At 33.8% G+C, this 23186-nt stretch overlaps 2 protein-coding genes across 2 annotated transcripts; one reads left to right on the top strand and one right to left on the bottom strand.

Annotated features, from left to right (window-relative positions):
- Positions 1-4098: 4098 nt before the first annotated feature.
- Positions 4099-4281, bottom strand: K441DRAFT_531505 (uncharacterized protein; the record flags this gene model as incomplete). The annotated part of the gene is made up of 1 exon (XM_067642206.1): positions 4099-4281. A coding segment is annotated over one exon (183 nt), but the record flags the coding sequence as incomplete, so codon positions are not given.
- A 5253-nt stretch (positions 4282-9534) lies between these two features.
- K441DRAFT_672404 (uncharacterized protein) lies at positions 9535-10160 on the top strand (the record flags this gene model as incomplete). Its single annotated transcript, XM_067650547.1, has 2 exons — positions 9535-9563; positions 9728-10160. The coding sequence occupies 2 exons, from the start codon at positions 9535-9537 to the stop codon at positions 10158-10160; spliced, it is 462 nt and encodes a 153-aa protein (XP_067510279.1).
- Between the last annotated feature and the right edge of the window lie 13026 nt (positions 10161-23186).

The raw sequence follows: 23186 nt of genomic DNA, 5'->3' as shown, positions 1-23186 counted from the left end.
ACTAGTAATAAACTCTATATATAAATAAGCCTTTAGCTAAGCTAAAAGGATTATTACTAATAAGCGTAATTAATTATTAGCCGATATAATTAAAGCAGATTAATATCGAAAGTGGTAGTTAATTAAAGGCCTTTTATTAAGCAGTTTAATTAACTATATTAACTTTAATAGAGGTTTAACTATACCTTAGTTAACGAGCTTAGATATTAATCCTACTAGCTATAAGCTAACTATGGAGGCAGAAAAGCTAGCTTAGTAAGATATATTTAACGGAGCTTTGTATTTAATTAAATCTAATATAGAAATAGAGCCTTTAGAGCCTTTACTAATACCTTCTTTCTAACTTTGCTACTAATGTTACTACTAAATATTCTACCTTTTTTAATCTCTATAGGTGTGCAGGACGAATTTAGCTATATTTAAATACTATATTAGGTAAATTGGGGTTAGATTTAACTAGGTAACGTTAATATTTAGATATATAGAGGTGCTGCTAAAAATCCGTAATAAAACACCATAAAGTTTATATCACTTTCCTAATTGGGACAGCTAGCTAACAGCGTGATAGTTAGCGTACCCTACCTTATAGTCAGCTATAAAAGCTAAAGCTCGCAGCTAGCTGACTGTTGGACACACTGTTTTGACTTAAGGTAGTAGGGGCTAGTGTATTCTTTAATGCCTGAAGCCGTTTGTGTACCGTATTGAGGTCATTAATAAGGGGAAGGTAGGCTATAGATGTGGTGTAGGGTAGGCAAAAATCTAATCTTATCTCGATATGATCGACGATCCACTATTGATATAATATCTCGTATCGTATCTCGTATCGTGATATTCCTTAGCATTCTCTATCAAATTTTCTTCCATTAAATTTACTACTTTTTTACTATAATATCGTATGAAATATGGCTTTAGAAGCGGATTTATCTCTTTTTAAAAATACTCCTAGCTTAATTAAGAGCTCCAGCACATAATAGGCTCAGCTTTAGTCTTCAGTCTATGAATTTACTCGCCTACTGTACGAAAACAAGCTAATATATGATAAAAAAAACCGAAGGCTTATATACTGCAATTAGTGCGAAAGTTACTTAACACTATTAACTATAAATATTAAAAACACCTTGCGAAAGACCACGTAATCTCTATTAACTTAAAACAGCCTTATACGAAGGAGTAAGCACTTTAAAAGCTTTAGGAACTTTAGGCATAAATAATATTAAAATTTGGGACAGACGAAGTTAATTTTATAATCCTTATAAAGGCTCTAAATAAGGATGTTATTTAGTAAGCTCTTATTAACTTAGTTATTATATAAAACCTTTTATTCTAAATTATAGAGTAGGAAGAGTTCTATATCTTCTATTAGGCTCTTAACCTAAAGTTATCCGATTTAATAATAATAACATATATAAAAATTTCTTAGATAATTATCTATTCCTTTTAGTTATAGAAAGACATTATATAAAGACGAGTTTAATTAGCGTTAATAAGTATTTATCTTTCTATTAATATCTAGACGTCCCTAAATAACTACCTTCTTCTTACAGTCTGCGCCTACTTTATTAATAGCTAGGAAAACCAGATAAAAGCTTTTTTTGCCTTTTATATGGTACCTAGTTATAGTAGAGCTAAATAATAAAATACTTTTCTCCTAGTTTTAGAGGAGTATAGGATTATATAAAAGCTTAGAGCTATTATTACAAATAATTCTATAATAAATAATACCCTTTATTATATAATCTATAAGTATCTTGCCGATAATAAGGATATTACCTATAATCCTATCTAATAACGTATCCGCTGCTAGGGGTATACTATTAATCTCGCCGTCTAGGCCTTCCTCTTTAAAGACACTCTTAAATTTAAGGCTATTAAGTTATATAAAAGGAATAATATAAGTGGAGAAGAGCGAAGTTATAAGGAAGAGATTAAGCAGAAATAGGCTTTCTAAGCAATAGGCCTACTTAGTAAGCTTTATAATATTATAGTATACTTTTATATCTTAGTAAGTCGTATAAAGGAGTTTAAGACTTTAGTTAGAAGATAAGTTCTACTTAATAATTGTATAAGATAGAATAGCTAGTATTAAATGCTAAGCGTCTTACTTAAGCATAAGTTAGGAATTGATAACTATATTAAAGGCAACTTTAATATACTTAAGGAGGATTATATCTCGCCGCAAGACTAGAAGCTTCTTTATATGATTTATACCTTTTTAAAGCTATTCTACCGTGCAATATTAGAGATATAAGGGGATTATGCAATACTTAATTAAGTACTCTTTATAATGGATGTGCTTATTAAATATATAAAGAACTCTCTAGTATAAGTCTTCTCCTAATTACTTTATTTTAAGCTAAAGCTAATATTATATAATAGGTACTCTTTAAATTAAATAAAGCTCTCTTACTTTGAGTAAAGAATGCATAGGTAAAGTTTAATAAGTACTACTAGAGAATAGATAACTCGCCTCTTTATACCGCTACACTTATTTTTTATCTAAATCGTTATATAAAGTATATTAAGACATTTTAGAAGGAGTGGCAGAAAATAATACTTTTAAAGATTTAATAGCTCTGGGAAATATACCGAGAATTAGAAAAGCCTACTACCTCTCTTTAGATAATATTGTATAATAAGCTATTATAAGATAAGTATAAGGAACTTAATAAGTATGATTAAATTATAAATAAGTTAAATAAAAAGGTTATTTAACTAGCAAGCTAGGATGAGTACGAGGACTACTACTCTGAAGTACTATACGAAATTAAAGTTTCTCTACTTTAGTGGTGGTCTTAAGAATAATAAATAAAGCGCTAGCTACGGCTTTTACTCTTTATAAGAGAGGTACTTTTAATTTTAGCTATAAGTAACGAACTAGAGAGAGTATTTTTAGAAGGGCGTTATACGGTATTATGGGAGAGAATATAGCTTAGATTTTAGAACCTTAAGAAAACGGAGTATATAAAGAGCTGGCACTAAAGTGAAATTTTAAAAGGAATATAGTAGTTGTATAAAGAAAGGTATATAAAAGATATATTATATAACACTAAAGGGTAGGGGTATAAGATATATAATAAAGTAATTTTCGGTAAAAGGTAACTACTAAAGGCGCGTAGGTGGTATATGTAAATATATACTAATTTTAAACTTAATAGATTATAAGTTTAAATCCTACTAATGTCGTCCTTTACTAGGAATTAGGAAATATAATTATCTAGTATACTCCCTGTCCTACTATATAAGAGATTCTTTAGTAATATTACTATACTATAAGTAAACTCTCCTCTCTATACGATATACCTATATAACTAACTACTCTTAGGATAAGTAGAAGAGGGTAAAAGCTTTACCGGCGATTAATATAGAGGCTTAGGTAGGGGGGGTATTAGAGAAGCAGGTGTGGATAGGGAGGCCCTTATATATAAATGCAATTCTGATTTAAAGTTATAAATCTCTAAATATAATTATAAGTAACCTATATTACTCGTATAAGGTAGAGAGCTAATTAACGCTAGCCCTACAAGGCCTATACGGCGACTCTACGTCGTCTAGTAGGCCCTTACCCCTTCACTAAGTGTCGGAGTCTCCTAGGGTTCTATGGTAGGTGCTATAGAAATTATAAATAGCGGGATTATAGGGCTCGATGTTCATTATACGGTAAAAATTCTTAGCCTATAATGGCGGCAGTAGGAGCACTAGAGGGTAAGGATCGGATTGTAGAACTAGAGGATAATAAGGAATAGATAAAAGTTACTAATTTTAATCCCCTCTCTTTTTTGCCATTGTTATTTTATTTTATAATATTTTATATAAAGGAAAGTATAAATAGAGAGGGTAAAAAGGAGATACCTAATTAGTAGGGAAGCTAAGGACGTTAGTAATTAATATTTTAGCTGCAATTACTCTCTTATTTGGTAGCGGATCAAAAAAATCGATTGATATGATATGATATGATATGATCTCGCGTATCGTATCGATAAGGATTGATTGGATTTTTGCCTACCCTGATGTGGTGCAAACGATGTAGTTGCTGATATCGTTTATAGCCTATTTTTGCTTCTGGTGTATTCGTAGATTATCCTTATATTCGGCATAGAGCTAGTTATAGGCAGTAAGCTGGTTTGGGTCTAGCTTTGCTATTAATATAGCAGTGGGTAGTACGTCCGTTGGTATAGGTCGATTCAGTGGTTCCAGTTTTAGAAGCTCGTTTTTCTTCTTGGATGGGTCGATATACTGCCATACCTCGTTGGTTTTAGCAGTGTCTTGGATGATAAAGAACCATTAAATCTAATCAGATGGCTTGTTAAGGATAAGGTTGATTTTTGAATGAGATTCGTTCGTAGGAGTCGCCATTTTAGAGTTTGATTGGGTTAGGAGGGTCCAGGTTAGCAGCTAGCGTCTTTGCAGAACCTTATTTGGACGTTGATTTAATTCGTTAGTTCGTTCGTCGGTTGGGTACGCTCATCGACTGGGGTCGATCGTCCGTTCGTTTAATAGGTGAAGAAGCTCGAGACACTGCAAAGGTGGTGGAAGTAGTGACTTCTTGAATGAGGTAGTAGATTAATTTGCTCAGCAGGTAGTGCGATCCGGGCTCATAACTGTAAGCTTTGCAGTGTGGAAGAATTGAACGAGCGACTTGATTGTAAATGTAGCTCTAAAATCTCTATATATACACGAGGTAGGGGGCAAGAAGATGACGACGATGATCCATAATTGCCACTGTAGACAACGTCGCTTAGTCGGTGATAGGTAATAGAAATAGGTAATGGAAATAAGTGGTGAGACATGCGATGACGGGAAACAGGGTGGTGAGTCATAAGGTAGCGCAAGCTTTGGTACCGGTAGTCGGTTACAAAAGAGACTATATATACATGAGGTGGGTGGCGAAACGCTGACGACAACGCTGACGACGATTTGTAATTGTCGCTCTATTGCCACTCGGTCGACATTGCTACTCAGCCGGTAATAGGTGGTCGACAGCAACGTAGTATGCTTCAGAAAAAGCATTAATAGCATAAAATAACAACGCATCAAAAGCCATCGTCCCAGCTAGAAGAAAAACCACTACAGCGTACCCCGTAATCTTCAAGACCATATACTGCACTTGGCGATGCCTTCCGAATACGTATTCGCAGCACAGTTGCCCAAGTTGCTGACCGAAAGTTAAGCAGATCGCCGTATACACGAATAATATGAGGGTAATAAGCCCAAGCCATATTGCATATTCCAAAATAATTTCCCGCCAACCCAGTGTCAAATAATTAGTCCCCCAGCTGTAAGGCGTTAGAGGCGCTGAAGGGAAATCGTAGAGAATGTCGACAGCAATAAGAACCGCCATTCCGAACACCAAGAGACCAAGATTCCAGTACCAGTCTTGCTCTTCCAGCTGCGGGATCTTAAACGCAGCAAGGACTTCGTCATCATTTTGACGAGCTGAGAGGTTGGTTGCGCTTGTTCCAGTTCTTAAGGTATTTGCGTGGCTCGATGGTAGTGTCGTATGCGTGTGAGTCGGGTATAGGGAAGGACTTTTTGATTCTGCATTCGCTTTAATCATCACAAGTTCCAACTTCTAACATAGAAAAGAGCCTATACTTGTGAATAGTTGCTCGCTCAGAGAAAGAAACGGGAGAGCAATCAGTAGTAAGGCCATGACCTGTCCAAATCCCCAAATCTTTTGTTCCAAAAGGCCGGAAGCGGTCCATGTAGTGAGGAGCCGTATAGTGCCCCACGCTAGGGCTGCCATGAGCCAAAATATCTTGGGTAAAACGTTAGTCCTATAGGAGGATTAGCAAGTCATTACTTACTTCCCAAAGCATAGATTGGCCAATTTCAATCAAAACCTTCAGTAGCACGTAGATCGTCTTAATTATTAGAGCCAGGGTAGGCGAAATCCGTTATCAATTAGATTGATACAATACGCGAGATCATATTATATCATATCATATCGATTAATTTTTTTAATCCGCTACTAAATAAGCGAGTAATCTACCAACGTCCTTAGCTTCTCTACTAATTAGGTATTACCTTTCTACCCTCTCTATTTATACTTCTCTTTATATAAAATACTATAAAATAAAATAAAAGTAGTAAAAAAGAGAGGAGATTAAACTTAGTAACTTTTATCTATTCCTTATTATCCTCCAGTTCTATAATCCGATCCTCACCCTCTAATACTCCTACTGCCGCCGCTATAGGCTGAGAATTTTTATCGTATGACGAACATCGAGCCCTATAATCCCGCCACTTGCAATTTCTACAGCACCTACTATAGAACCCTGGGAGACTCCGACACTCAATAAAGGGGCGAGGGCCTACTGGACGACGCGGAGTCGCCGTACAAGCCTTATATGGCTAGCGTTAATTAGCTCTCTGCCTCGTATAAGTAATATAGCTTACTTATAGTTGTATTTAGAGATCCACGGCTTTAAATTAGAATTGCATTTATATATAAGGGCCTCCCCGTCCAAACCTACTTCTCTAATACCCCCCCTACCTAAGCCTCTATATTAATCGCTGGTAAAGCTTCTACCCTCTCCTACTTATCCTAAGAGTAGTTAGTTATATAGGTATATCGTACGGAGAGAAGAGTTTACTTATATTATGGTAATGTTGCTAGAGAATCTCTTATATAATAGGACGAGAAGTATACCAGATAATTATATTTCCCGATTCTTAATAAAGGACAACGTCGGTGGGATTTAAACTTATAATCTATTAAGTTTAAAAGTTAGCATATATTTACATACGCCACCTACACGCCTTTAGTGGTTACCTTTGCCTAAAATTATTTCATTTATATATCTTATACCCTTACCCCTTAGCGTTATATAACATATCTCTTATATACCTTCCCTCGTACAACTACTATATTTCTTTTATTCCTCCTTTTATCCAAAATCTAGCTATTCTCTTCTAAAATTTTACTCCTATGCCAACTCTTTATACACTCTGTTCTTTTAATACTTAATATTCCAAGCTTTATCCTTTCCTATAATATCGTACAACGTCCTCCTGAAAATACTCTCTCTGGTTCGTCGCTTATAGCTAGAATTAAAAGTACTTCTCTTGCAAAGAGTAAAAGCCGCAGCTAGCGCTTTATTTATTGTTTTTAAGACCACCACTAAAGTAAAGAAACTTTAATTTCGTACGGTACTTTAGAGCAGTAGTCCTTATACTCGTCCTGGCTTACTAGTTAAGTAACCCTTTTATTTAACTTATTTATAATTTGATTGTACTTATTAAGTTCCTTATACTTATCTTATAAAAGCTTATTATATAATATTGTCTAAAGAGAGGTAATAGGCCTCTCTAATTCTTGGTATGTTTCCTAGAGCCGTTAAACCTTTAGAAGTATTATTTTCTGCTATTTCTTCTTCCAAAATGTCTTAATATACTTTATATAACGATTTGGGTAAAGAATAAGTGTAGCGGCATAAAGAGGCGAGTTATCTGTTCTCTGGTAGTACTCGTTAAACTTCGCCTATATATTCTTTACTTAAAGTAAGAGAGCTTTATTTAATTTAAAGAGTACCTATTATACGATATTAGCTTTAGCTTAAAATAAAGTAGCTAGAGAGTTATATAAGAGAGTTCTCTATATATTTAATAAGCACATCTATTATAAAGAGTACTCGATTAAGTGTTGTATAATCCCCTTATATCTCTAATATTGCACGGTAGAATGGCTTTAGAAAGGTACAAATCGTATAAAGAAGCTTTTAGTCTTATGGCGAGATATAATCCTCCTTAAGCGTATTAAAGTTGCTCTTAATATAGTTATCAATTCCTAACTTATGCTTAAGCGAGACGCTTAGTATTTGATACTAGCTATTCTATCTTATATAATTATTAAGTGGAACTTATCTTTTAACTAAAGCCTTAAACTCCTTTATACGACTTGCTGAGGTATGGAAGTATACTATAATATTATAAAGCTTACTGAGTGGGCTTATTACTCGGAAAGCCTATTTCTACTTAATCTCTTCCTTATAACTTTGCTTCTTTCCGCTTATGTTATTCCTTTTATATAACTTAATAGCCTTAAGTTTAAGAGTACCTTTAAAGAGGAAGGCCTAGACAGCGAGATTAATAGTATGCCCCTAGCAGCGGATACGTTGTTGGATAGGATCCTAGGTAATATCCTCATTATTAGCGAGATACTTATGGATTATATAATAGAGAGTATTATTTATTATAGAATTATCTATAATAATAGCTCTAAGCTTTTATATAATCCTATACTCCTCTAGGACTAGAAGAAGAGTATTCTATTATTTAGCTTTACTATAACTAAATACCGTATAAAGGGCAAGAAAAGCTTTTATCTAGTTGTCCTAGCTATTAATAAAGTAGGCGCAGACTGTAAGAAGAAGGTAGTTATTTAGGGACGTCTAGATATTAATAGAAAGATAAATACTTATTAATGCTAATTAAACTCGTTTTCGTATAATGTCTTTCTATAACTAAAAGGAATAGGTAATTATCTAAGAGATTTCTGTGTATATTGTTATTATTAAATTGGATAACTTTAGATTAAGAGCCTAATAAAAGATATAGAACTCTTCCTACTTTATAATCCGGAATGGAAGGTTTTGTATAATAACTAAGTTAATAAGAGCTTACTAGATAACTTCCTTATTTAAAACCTTTGTAAGGATTATAGAATTAACTTCGTCCGTCCTAAATTCTAATACTATTTATGCCTAAAGTTCCTAAAGCTTTTTAAGTGCTTGCTCCTTCGTACGAGTATAAGGCTATTTTAAGTTAATAGAGATTATATAGTCTTTTGTAAGGTGTTTTTTTATATTTGTGGTTAATAGTGCTAAGTAGCTTTCGCACTAATTGCAGTATATAAGCCGTCGGTTCTTTTTATCGAATATTGGCTTGTTTTCGTATAGTGGGCGAGTAAATTCATAGACTAGAGATTAAAGCTGAGCCTGTTGTGTGCTAGAGCTCTTAATTAAGCTAGGAGTATTTTTAAGAAGAGATGAATCCACTTCTAAAGCCATGTTTCGTACGATATTGTAGTAGAAAAGTAATAAGTTCAATAGAAGAAAATTTGATGGGGAATGCCAAGGAATATCACGATACTTTGATACGATACGAGATATCATATCGATAGTGGATCGTCGATCTGTATCGCGATAAGATTAGATTTCGCCTACCCTGATTAGAGCTAGCGTAGCCCATAGGTTACGACAAGTGGCCACCTTTGAGCTTTCTGATCGGTTCGAGGTAGAAAGGAAAAATGTCTTCAACGAATTTTTAGGCTTGGTTCTCAGCCATAGTTGTGCAATGATGGAAGTGTATGTAAAGAGGCTGACGACACGTGAGATATAGCTGACGAACAAGAAAGATAGAGAGAGCATGATGAATAGCCCGTTAAATGGAACGATTGAAGCTGGGTCACTCTGAGATGCCTTATTATAACCTGCGGTTGAAAACAGGCACAAAGCTGGAACAGCAAGAGCAGTCCTCTCAGAATAGATCTGCGAAATGTAGCCTGCGGACCCTAGAGCGGTTCCAAGTAACACGATGGTACAGCCCATAAGGAACACACGCCAGTAAGCTAGCGTTGGCTGGCTGCGAAAGAACGCTCGCAATGCCGTTAGAGTCGTGAGGTGAGTGAGGGAGGAGAACCATGCAAGATAGACAATGACCTGCCAATGATACGCGGATAATGAGCAGGGTAACTGAGTATATCCACTAACAAGAATCCCGATACCAGTAACGAGCTACTGGTCACTAAACATCAGGACCGCGGATTCAATTGCGGTACTCCAATTTCGAGAAGGTTTGGCACGGTCGCTGATCAGGGGTTTCCAGAGCTTCGCAGCACCATCGATGATCACTCGGTCGACGCGATTTCCCGTGTGCTCATAATCAAAGAGGTAATAGATGATGGCCACACCAAGGGTGATGTAGGCTGTCGCCATAAATGCGGTGATGATCTGCCTAGCCTAAGCTCCAAGATCGGCTATCTCATTGTGCGTGTGCAGGTCTTACCCCAATCCCAGCAATTTCAGAGTTTCCTTGCAGTTCTCTCCAGGATGAGCAATTTGCTGGAAGGCAAGTTGCCACTGAGGGAAGGCGCAGAGTGTGAAAGTTTCTTGAGGATCAATGTTCACCAACTCTATTCAAGAGGGGGAGTCCTAAGCTAGCCTTGTAGCTCTAGTTAACTCGGAAAGCAGTCTTAGGGCTAGTGGAAGCCTGAAAAAGGAGCCATATATATATCCCAAGTAAAGGCGGGCAGGATATCATCTTGCGCTGCCCGACCTGGTCCAACTAGTTGCCGATAAATTTCAGTGGGCGCCCCATCTCGAGCTGATTGACAGGACGACGCTCTAGCGGCAATTTGGCTTGGCCCAAGATTTATGTGTCCCAATTTGGGTTGCTAATACACCACCCTGGCGCATCCGGTTGAAAGCGCGTGTTGGTCTTAGCGGTCAGACGGCAGAGTTTATACCTTTTGAAGTAATACGCACGACCATTTTAGCGTTTTATTACCTTTTTTAGGTATAAATGTACGCATTTTGATTAGTGTGATCAACACGCGCTTTCAACCGGATGCGCCAGGGTGGTGTAGATCCCTTCGTGTGGCAACGATTTCTCGCACTTTTCGTATACGCAAGCCTTTCAAGCCAATCTAGGGGCTCTATACCGTATATGGCTTGGTGTTAAAGCCTCTGGTCAATGCGATTGCTCGGCTGCAGAGGTGCTAGCGCCTCATTGGTACTTGAATATTGCGGTGAACAGCCAGGAAGCCTGTATAACGTCTTAGCCACCCAGACGAGACAGCCACCCACCCGAGACAGTGCACGGACCCCTTACCAAAATTAAAATCAACCCTAAAATCAACCCTATTATATAAATACACTATAATCCATTAGTAGCTCCTTCTAAACCTTCTTTATAAAGGTAATAACTCCCTATAATACAGCCTTTCTTTCCTTTACCCTCTTTTCTTTCTGCTCCTTTTAAAGCTTTTTATCGTTTTTCTTTTATGCCTCTACTACTAATAAAACTCGTGCCTTCCTATAGGCAGCTTTTGTCTTATTGTAATGCTCCTTCTATCTTTTAAAAGGCTCTTAATTTATTTACTTAAGGATTATATTATTAGCTACCGTCCTTAATATAAACTGCCGAATATTATATATAACTTAAGAATGTAAAGGTAATATACCTTATAAGAGCTGCCTAAATATTTTAATAAGTCTCTCCTCTATAGAAGGAGACATAGGTATATTAAATTAGTGGCCATTCTTATCTATAAAGCTTATATAGGAAGGAGCTATTAACTAAATCTTTTTTAAAATAACTAAAGGATTAAATAGTAGAAGGCCAGTTACCTGCTATATACTTACTATATTAGTTAATAATATAGCTTTATATTATGCAGCTTAGTAATACTTAAGGAACTTAGGCTTAGTAATATTAATAGCTTTATAGAAGGCGAAGTTATAAAAACGCTTTTAATACATCGGGAAAATATTCGCAGGATGAGATTTAAGTAGACTTTGTTTAGCGCGTTTCGCGTAATTAATATATAAATTGACCAACTTGACATATTTAAAAGTCAAATAATACGCAGTTAACCTACTTAACAACTTTAAAAGCTAACTATTACATATCGGGGGGGGTTATTTGGCGCGGTTATGACCCGGATTAATACGAGGTTAGGGCCACCCCTACTAATAACGCGCCCGAACCCCGCACGAGGTCGCGTAGCGACCGCTCCCAAGTACCCTTGCACGCGATTTTAGGCGAAAAGGTATATAATTTAAGTTTAATCGGTACTTCTGGGCGGTCGCGTAATGTTACTCTAAATTTAAAATACTTATACTATAGTAATCAAGACACTTTAATATAGGACTATACTCTAGTAACTAAGACGCCTTAATATAGGACTGCACTATAGTTACTATAGTCCTATATTAAGGCGTCTTAGTTACTGCAGTAAAATAACTATTTAGATATTCTTATAAAGCTAATCTAAAGAATACTGGCCTTATAGCTATTCTAGCTAGTTAATAGCCTATCTCTTATCTCTTGCCGTACCGTCTTCTACGCGCCGTTTTATATCCTTAATTATTCTATAGCAATGGCTATAGAATATAGCCTCGCTATTAACCTACTAGCGCGCCCCCTAGCAGTAATTAAGAGCTTTAATTAACGGCCTACCTACTAGCCCTAAAGTCCACTTAACCCAGAGCTAGAATACTAAATTACCGCCCTAAAGCATCTTATATTTCCTTAGCGGCGCCTATAAGTTAAGGATAAAAGGGAGAGGTTAAGCGCTAGCTTGCGGTAGCTATAGTAGGGGTATAGTAAAAGCTTACGGCTACTGCTATGGGGGTATAGTAGACGTTATGGTAGACAGCTAAGTAGGTTTTACGGCAGTAAATAGTTAAGAACCCCTTAGTATCTCCCTAGGGATTAGATATATAGAAGAAGGTTTATCTAAAGACGGAATTTAGCTGTTAATGCGTTTAGGAACAAATGTGGGTATAGATATAAAGCTGTCTAAAGTTAGACGTATGGACTTTATAGGCCCTATTTAAATACCCGTCTTCCCTTACTAGACCTATATAGGTATAAAAATGCTAATAACCTTTTTATCTCGCTAAGGCGTTTGTAACGAAGCCTTGTAGGAAATACTACAGTAGACTTATTAATGGGCTGGGTATATAGGTATAGAATAGTCAACAACATAAATATAACTAGTAGAGTAGTTGCCTAACAGATTAACTCTAATTATATTCTAAGATTTACTATAAAGAAGAGAAACTATTTACAGAGACCGTGCGTCCTTAAATATATAACTCCTCCCCATAGTAAAGGTTTAGTACGTTAGTACGTTAGTACGTTATATTCCCACGTTCCCACGTTTCTACATTCTAAACTTATAATATAACTAGCCACGTAACTTAGCTACCCCTTATCCTATAGCTTAATTAGTTCTAGTGCCTCCTATACTATCTTAACTAACCTATTTATATCTATTCTTAGTAGTTGTACTACTGCTAATATAAGGTCCATAACACCATCCCCCTCCTCTTTATCTTTGTCCTTAAAGATATCTCCTATCTCTAAGTCGTTTATTAGAGGTATAGCATTCCCACTTCTAATTTAATAACCTTTATTATTCCTAATGCCTCCTATTAGATCCTCTATATCTAATTATTATAATTAGCTAGTAACGTTTATTCTTTCCCTTAGTAAAGTTATACTATCCTATTCTTATTATACGGAGAAGAAGTTAGTATATATTGCGATTACGGCTCTATTTAGTTACTAACCTTCTTTCTATACCAAGTATACGTAAGCGAATATATAATTATCCTATAATATTTAATCTGTTTCTAACGCTAAGTATATATATCTTATTATTTCTTATAACTATCTAGTTCCTTATCTAATCTATTTTAGGGTTTTGCGTATTAGTAGCGGCTAAAAGACTAGAGAGTAAGCTGGCTAAGGCCCTTATTAAGGTTTAGCGTCGTTTTAATAAGGCGTCTTAGGCTCTAAAAGCTTAACTAAATACTTATACTTGCCTAAGCCGTCTAATAAAGGTCTATAAAAAGGTACACTTAAAAGAGCTATGTTTAGTAGAGTAAGGTCTATTTAAACTTAAGGCTAAGGAAGCTAAAAAGAATTTTAATTAAGAAGAGGCGGAAATAGCTTATATGCTGGTAGTGGATCCCTTAGGTAATCTAGCTCTTTTATTACCCTTAACTAATTCCTTTATCTTTAGCTCCTTTTTAATATTACCTAACCCGTTTTCCTCTAATACTCCTATACCTTTCCTATAGCATTTTTTTAAATTCTATAGTAGTTCTTAGGTAGTCTTATTATAGCCTATCTACTTAACCTTATACTATATTTTATCGTTAACGTTTTCGTAACTAATAATTTTTAAAACTTACTATTTATCTTTTTCTTATTCTCTATATGTATCTACTTTATAACTTAGTAGCTTAATATTCCCGTATACTAACTCTAGCATTATAATATACTATATAGGGTAGATCTTTATCTTAACTGGTAAGTTTAACTTAAATATAACCAGTAAAAATTTTAATATAATTTTAAAAGGTTTTAGTCTAATATAGTCTAACTTCTTGCTTAGTTATTAACTTTTAAAATTTTTATATAGTAGCCACACTTTATCCCCTTTCTTAAGATCTAGTCCCTTAGATCTCCTAGCGTTATAGTACCTTTTTATTTTTTCTTATACCTTTTTTGCTAATTCTATAAGGTCTATATAAAGATTTATTAATATCTTTATTCTTTCTTTAGCTATGCTATTTATTTTCCTTACTTATTGTAGTAATAATAATGTTTTTAACTTATATCCGTAATTTGCCTTAAATAGTAATATGCCTATTCCTTCTTATAGTATTATATTATATGCAAATTATATAACTAGTAATAGTAATACCTAATTATTCTGTATATAATTAATATAATATCTTAGATACTACTTTAGCGTCTAATTTAATCTTTCTATTTATCTGTCCGTCTGCGGATAATATATAGTAGAAGTTACTACTCTAACTCCTTATTCCGCTAAAAATACCTTTTAAAATACTATTATAAATCTTAAATCTCTATCTAATATAATCTTACTTAATACTTTATGTTTTATAAATACTTCTTTAATATAAATTCTAGCGACATCTTCTGCTAAGATTTCTTCTATGCATGCTATAAAGTAGCCCTATTTAGTTAATTTGTCCACTATTACTAAGATTATATTATACTTCTATCTGGTAATAGGATCTCTTAACTTTAGTAATTTGATAATAAAGTCCTATAATATAACCTCTTATAGTCTTTTTAGTATTTTAATAGATTATAGCCCTCTATATAGCTTATACCTTATTAGTTTATTCCTTTAATAATTTAGATACTCTTTTATTACTTTCCTGGCTATACCCTAAATTCCATTAATAATATATTCTTCTTAAAGTCTTAACACTAAGCCTATTGCTCCGTTATGTCCTTAAGTTATTCCCCTATAGAAATCTTCTACGAAATACTCTACTATACTCTTTAGGATATACTTCACTTTTTAATTTTTGTATATATCTATCTATAGATCTTTTAGCTATACTTCTAGAATTTTTTATACCTAAAAGCTTTCTAGTGTCTTATAGACTTTTTCTAGTTCTCTATCCTCTTAAGTTGCTGCTAGCTTAGGGTAATTATATCTAATTAATCCGTCCTTATATCTGTGTAGTATTACTCCTAATAGTTTTTTTTATTATTTTATAGTTTAGCCTTTCTGCTTAGCGCGTCTGCTCTTACGTTTTTAGTTCCTTTAGTATACTAAATCTTAAAATGGTATTTTATAAGCATCTCCACCTATCTAACCTATCTGCGATTAAGTTCTTTATTATTAAGAACCCTATTAGGTTCTTATAATCCGTTTTAACTATAAATAGTTTTTCTACGCCTTATAAGAATGCTCTCTATTTTTTTATGCTATAATTATACCTAATAACTCCTTATTATAGATATTATAGTTTAACTTTAATAGTATTATCTTCCGACTATAATATACTACTAAATACTATGTATTTTTATACTTCTATAGCAAATATACTCCTAGTATAAAGTCTAATATATCTATTTCTATAACTATATCTAGTCCTAGTTAATAGATCTTAAAGATTAACTCCTAGGTAAACAATTCCTTAAGTTTCTTAAATAACTTCCTTTATTTATCTCCTTATACCTATAGTTCCTCTTTCTTTATAAGCCTAGTAAATAGTTTAATATTCTTTAACTATTATACTATAAACCTCCTATAATAGTTGCAAACCCCTAAAAATAACCTTAACTATATTATATTCTCTAGTTCTTACTAACTTACTATAGCTTTAATTTTCTTTAGGTTTATACTAATATAACCTAATTTAATAATAAATTTAATAAAATCGGTCTTCCTTATAAAGAACTTATATTTTTTAATTGCTACTAATATCTATTCTTTTTATAGTCTCTTTAAGACCTATTTAACGTATTCCCTATATTCTTCCTTAGTTGTTAAGTAGATAATAATATAATTAAGGTATACCATAATAAACTTATTAAGGTGTTCTCCTAATATACTATTAATTCTTTTCTAAAATATTACTAGTGTATTTGTTAACCCAAATTATATTACTAATAGTTTATATAGTTCTTCCTTTAACCTAAAGGCTACCTTCTATTTATCGCCTTCCTTAATTCTAATCTAATGGTACGCCTATCTTAGATCTATCTTTATAAAGATTTGCGCATTACCTATCCTATCTTAGATTTCGCTAATTAAAGGTAAAGAATACCTATCCTTCTAAGTAATGCTATTTAACTACCTATAGTTAATATATAGCCTAAGTTTTCCGTTCTTCTTTGGCATAAACAGTACTAAATAACCTGCTAATAACTATAATGGTCTAATATATCCCTTTTATAAGTTTTCCTAGATAAACTCTTTAAGTACTTTTAACTTCTTTTAAGTAAGCTTATAGGTTGGAAAGAACCTTAAACTTATTCCTAGTTCTAACTCTATTTTATAGTCCTATATTATATAATTTACTAGCTTCTTACTTTCTAGGCTTTATAGTTTTTTGCCATATTTATAGTATCTCTTTAGTATATAACTTAAGCCTCGCTTAGTCTCCTTATATACCGCTCTAACTTAGTACTATATTATCTTAGTTTGTTATCGCATCTTACGTTATTAAGTATCCCTAATATTAACCTAACCTATAATCCAATTAATCTTTAGATTATATTTTTATAACTAAGGCATTTTTAATACTACCTTATCCCGTCCTAATAGTAGGATATTAAAAGATATCTTAATTCGTCTTTCTTTAATGGTTATTTAAATAGGTCCTATTTTAAGGTTAATAATCCCTCCTCTATAGGCTATTAGATCTTCTAAAATTATAATTAATAGGTAAAGTTATTCCTTCTGTCTATAAGGTAATCCTATTCTTTTAACTACTACTAGTAAGATATAGTTCCGTATTACTTTACTATCTATTAGCATTTTAAACTACTAATCTTACTAATTAACTCGTAAATTTAGATATTATCCTTAAATTCCTTTAAGGGTCTAAGGCTCTACTGCTAGCTCCCTTTAGTTCCGTAGGCCTCTACTTTTCCTAACTATTAGCTATTTAATCCTATTATACTTAGCTCGCTCTTTAGCTAATATCTAGTTCGCTTTTTATCCTCTATATACTATAGACACGTATTTTCTAGGCATTTCTACTACTATTATCCGTTTAAGCATTCTTCTATAAAGAATCTTTTTAGTTAAAGTATTAAGTCTCCTAACTCCTAAACTTCTATTAAATACTATCCGTATATATATTTAGCATTTCTATATTATTACTTATCTAGTGCCTAATATATCCTTATAGGGTATTTCCGGTTTTTCTCTTTTGGATTTTTGTGTATATTATATATATTATCTATATATATAATCCATAATAGCTATAATATACTAGGTGCTTTAGGTTAACTCTTAACTTATTTTTATCTTTAAGTTTAAACCTCTGTTGTATTAATCTAAATGTTATAACTTTATTTATAGGTACTAAAATTTACCTCTCGCTTTTCTAGTCCTCTAATTATTTCTTTAGATCCTTTAATATTATAATTAAGGCTCCCTTAATATAACTTATAGCTTTTTCTATAATAGGGTAGTTCTAAATAACTTGCTTATCTAACCACATATAGAAATCTTCCTACTTATTATTATGTTGTTGCCTATACTACTTTTAATATAGCTGCTAAAGTGTATACAGCTTATCTATAAGGAAGTATCTTCTTATTACTATATTGTGACAGCCTTTTATATACCGTTCTTTAAACCTAATAGGGATTTCTAGATCCTCCTTATCTTCTAGTTTAGTAAGCTACTTAGCTCTTAACATGCCTATTCTAGGCCTATTAGTAATTCTTTATATAGGTACTTGTCAGATAATCTATATTCTCTGTGGCGTAGGACGTGCACGAGTCACGTGCATTGTAAATATCTTCGTCTAAGCCCAGGGGCCCTAGGTCAATCACTCATCAAGACACGATCAAGATCATCAATTAATCAACCCATTTCATCAATGAATAGCTATATATGAACTATCTGACAGTTATAAGCCCGGTCCGCCGACACAAGAAGCTATTCAGCTATTACTCAATCATTTGAAGAAATTCTACCTCATCGTTAGACTCTGACACCTCATCGTTATAAGACGACCCTAATCGAAATCCTACCTCAATTGTCACAGGACGAGATTCCACGAGATTCCACGAGATTCCATAAGACTCCACCTTAATCGTCAAAGGACGATCCTAATAATAAGGACGATCCTGATAACAAGGACAATCCTAATAACAAAATACCATCTTAATTCCTCCTTTGCCTATCAGTTAAATAACTCCACCGACTACCTTATTAAATACGATCATCCTCAATAAGCCAAAAGACTGGGAATAATGGCTATGGTAACTCCGAGCCCTCGTAAATCAGCAGATTTGGGCCCATATTAACCCAGCCACAAAAGCACCTTAAGAAGGTCTACTTAAAAAACCACCTTATCTAAAGGTTATAGATTTTAATAAGAATGTAACCTTATATACATAGCTCTTGACAAATTAACAGAGGGCGTATAAGAATAGTAGACGATACTATAACTAGGATATAAAGTATTTCCTAAAATAAGAAGAGCACCTTTAACAGATCTGCGCCTAAATTACGTCCACAGTATTAATTTAGAAGAAGCTACTACTTAACCCTTCCTTAATAGTTAAAGAATAGCTATCTTAATTAAAGGAGAACATAGAACCTACCTTATCGTTTATTAGAAAGAAGGTATAATACTAATATACGAAAGCCCTCAAGGGGTTTAAACACTTATTAAAATTAAATTAGTGGTTAGATTAATAGGAATATATAATAGTACTAAGAGAGAAGTATAAGATCCCTTAAATATCCGATAGAATCTAGCTTTAAGAATTAGCAGAAGTTATTTAACCTTTTAGCGACGCCTACTATATAAAGTATACTACTAAGTTAAATAACCCTTAGAAGTTAAGATCTTTTAAATATTACAGAGTAGCAAAGGAGCTGTAAGAAGGACTTAGAATACCCTTAAAGAAAGCCAATACTACTATAAGAGGGAGTACCTTTAATGTAGACTTTGCAGAGTAAGCTATAATAGATCACTTTAATACTACTAAAGGTCTAGGGAAAGGAACCTTAGTATATACTAGACGCTTAAAGAGAGCCAGGTCACTAGTAAATAAGGAGACATCCTATAAGAAGCTATTACCTATATACTTAGCATGCGAGAAACAAGAACATTCCCTTTAAAACTATTAATATTTATTTAAAGACAAGAGACCTAAAGGAGTTATAATTAGAGATACTCGCATTAAAAGGGTGCTAAAGAAGGTAGAAAAGAATAAGGATCTCACTAACTAAGTTATAAAGATTAAACTTAAAGAATAAAAAGATAAGGCTTAATAATAACAGAATAAGAGTTAGGAAGTTAAGATTAAGGGAGAAGCTAATGCGATATTCCTAGAATTGTATTACACCAGTTAACACTATCTACTAAAGCTATTAACCATTCTTAACTTAGAAACTACTCTCTATATCTTTAATAAGCTCTCTTATTTCTATAACTTTAGGAAAGCTTTAAGACACGAATATATTATTGCCGATAGCTTAGAAGTGCCTATACTAGGCTACGGCAACGTTACTATCTAAGTTACAAAACTATACAAGAGTAAGGGAATCCTATATCTTAAGGACGTTGCCTTTTATACGGACTTTAACATAAATCTAGTGTTGTTCCGTCTACTTTAAAAATAAGGATACTACTAGGATAATAAAGATAATAATAATCTTCTAGTTTAGAAGGATAATACAATCCTATATTAAATGGAAGAACGTTATAAATAATAGACTATTAAATACGTCTAACTAGGAAGTCTATTAGCGTTTAATATAAGCTAACTGCTACGCCGCTAACGGAAGCGCAGAGTATTATTAAGAGACATTTATCTAGATGTAAAAGGTAATATATAACTATAGTATTTACGTCTAGGTTATCTAGGACCTATAAGCCTTTATTATTTAGGTATTAACGCCCTAGGAGTTAAGCTTTAAGGCCCTAAGACAATAGAATATTAATACTGCAGCCTCGCCAAAATTAAGCGTTAGGTCTTACGAAGGTTCTTAAAATAGAAAATTAATAAACCCTATTTTAACCTCTATATTAACTAGACTAACCTTAAGGAAGCGCATGCTGGATTTATATAAGTTATACTTATCCACAACACTTACTTAGGAAGATCCTTTCCGTACTTTATAATAACGCATAGTAAGAAAAAGGAGACACTATAAGTGCTTAAAGATTTTATCTAGTAGATTCGTTTAAGGTATAACATTAAAGTTAACACTATTAGATTAGATAACGAGCTAGGGAGAAAAAGAACCCTTAAATAGCTATAGTCCTAAGGGATTATATTTAAGCCTTTAGCGCTACATACCCAAGCTTAGAATGGTACCACTAAACGCTTAGGGGGTATAATTATTAAGAGAGTATATATAATAAGAATTGCTACTAATCTACTATATAACTTATAGGACGAGATTATTAACTATATAGTTTACCTTTAAGATTAAACGCTACGGGAAAGCAATAGATGGAAATCGCTATATAAGAGGTTCTATACCTTCCTAGCTAATAGGAGATTAAGAAAACCATAACTAACGCACCTAAAAGCCTACAGCTGTAGGGCGTACGCGATAACGTTAAACGCCTAGCTAAAGAAGAAAAGGCTAAGCAAACTAGATCCGCGAGCCTATATTAGCTACCTTGTTAGCTATAACTCTACTAATATCTATAGGATCTAGATCCCATATAAAGGTATCGTTATCTCTACTAGGGACGTTATCTTTAATAAAAAGACGTTTTTTAACGGCAAGTAAATAGATATCTTAAAGGATCTATACGCCAAATTAGATACGCTAATTAAGAAGATTTAACTACCTAATACCTAGACTAAGAATAAGGTCCTTCTGAAAGACGATAAAGAAGTATTTAAACCGTTAATTTAAGAGGAAGACGATAATATTAATAAGCCAGTTTAAACCTTTAATAAGTTAGCAGACCTTAAACTTATAAGAGCTCTTAAAGACGTATATTATACACCACCTCCAATAAAAGAAGACGAAGAATCTCTATATGCCTTTTACATTAAGTATCCTATAAAGTCAAATATATAAGATACTAATTAGAATATTATTTAACAAATAAAAGATAGGTTTTATACTTAGGGGGTGTTTAATAACTTAGTTAAAGACTTATTTAAGGAAGCCGGCGATAATAGGTTTAAAGACTTTGTTACTAAAAGGATTACTTTAGCCTATTATAGCGCCTTCTTAGTAGGAAGGAAGTTTAACCTTAATAGTTAACTTAATAACAGTAAGCTAAAATTAGGCAGAATACGTAATATCAAACTATAGAGGAAAAACTTACCTCCTCTACCTTAGTTAATCTAGGACCTTAATATATACCCTCTTTAAGATTATTTCTAAGAGGCTTAACAAGCCCACCTCTAATCTCATTATTAAATAAGGTTATTTTAAGAAATAGATAAGAAGTACGTAAAGGGATAGTAGATCCTTAGCTTAATATAGGTATTCGTCTATAAGACGGATAAGTACAGATTCCTGGCCAATTAGACAACTTTGACCGGCGGTTGAAGTTCCTTGATATCTCTTTAACTACCTATATGGAAAATAAGCAATATACAGAGTTTTAGCCCTATAACCTTAATTTAACAGTAACAACTATTGACCAGAAACGATTCCAAAGAGGTCGAGCTATTTATACACGAAGCTTACTCAGGAGTGCTATTAGGCTGATAGTTAGAGACACCTGAGCTTCTGCCACATCTCTATGTTGTAGGCAAGAACCCAGTGTGTCCAACAGTCAGCTAGCTGCGAGCTTCAGCTTTTATAGCTGACTGACTGCGTCAATTGGACCGCTCGCTGTCCGCTGACTGCAAGGTAAGGTACGCTGACTGTCACGCTGTCAGCTAGCTGTCCCAATTAGGGAAGTGATATAGACTTTATGGTGTTTCATTGCGGATTTTTGGCAGCACCTCTCTATGTACAAATATTAACGTTGCCCAATTAAATCTAACCCTAACTCACCCAATATAGTATTCAAATATAGCTAAATTCGTCCTGCGCACCCATAGATGTTTAAAAAGGTAAAACGTTTGGTGGTGACGTTAGTGGCAAGGTTAGAAAGAAGGCATTAGTAAGGGCTCTAGAGGCTCTATTTCTATGTCAGATTTGATTGAATACGAAGCTCTGTTAAATGTATCTTACTAAGCTAGCTTTTCTGCCTTTGTAAGTAAAGCACCTGGTCTTTAAGCTAGATGGCAGAGCTTACACAGCCAGAGCCTTTTTTTGCCTAAAGGACCGTCCCAAAAAAGGTCTGCTCTATGCTTCTATATTAGTGATATAGGAGCTTTACTTAATAGCAACCGCTTATTAATAACCCGGTATCCGTATTTGCCGGTAAGCTTGCCGTATATTGTTAGGTAGAGATTATCCCAATTAATAGGAAAGATATAGCCATAGTTCCGATTTGCTAGAGGAGGCTCTCGCGATATAGAATTATCTTAATCGCCCAATTCGGTATCATCGTTAGTTAGAAGGCAGTTAATCTATAAATCCTACGCGGTGCTAAAGGAGTTAAATAACGCGTAGATTATAAATTAAATAAGGAAGAAGTAGAGGAGGAAGTAGATAAAGAAGCTCTACTGCCTAGCTAACGCGTGAAATGTAATGTACGTTGCATTTTATATAGGTAATAAAATGGTAAGCTTTAGTATGGGTTTCGGCGCGTAATAGAGTTATTAGGGAAAATGCTTTATTTACTATGGCTAAGCGAGAGATTCCTATAGGGTTCCTATTGCTTGGCATATAATTAACTAACCAGATTATCCAATTATCCTTAACTTCTACCAAAGCTTTAACCTACCACTAAATCTTACCGCCAAGACAGCGAGCTGTCAGCTAGCTGCAGTCTTATAGCTGACTGCTTACATTAGCAGCCTCTTGGCAGCGAAGCTGACAGCGTCGCTGACTCTTAGACACACTG

Source organism: Cenococcum geophilum, assembly GCF_001692895.1.
Source record: "Cenococcum geophilum 1.58 unplaced genomic scaffold K441scaffold_1, whole genome shotgun sequence".
In the NCBI taxonomy this organism is placed as follows: domain Eukaryota; kingdom Fungi; phylum Ascomycota; class Dothideomycetes; order Gloniales; family Gloniaceae; genus Cenococcum; species Cenococcum geophilum.
This window is presented reverse-complemented; position numbering and strand designations above follow the sequence as displayed.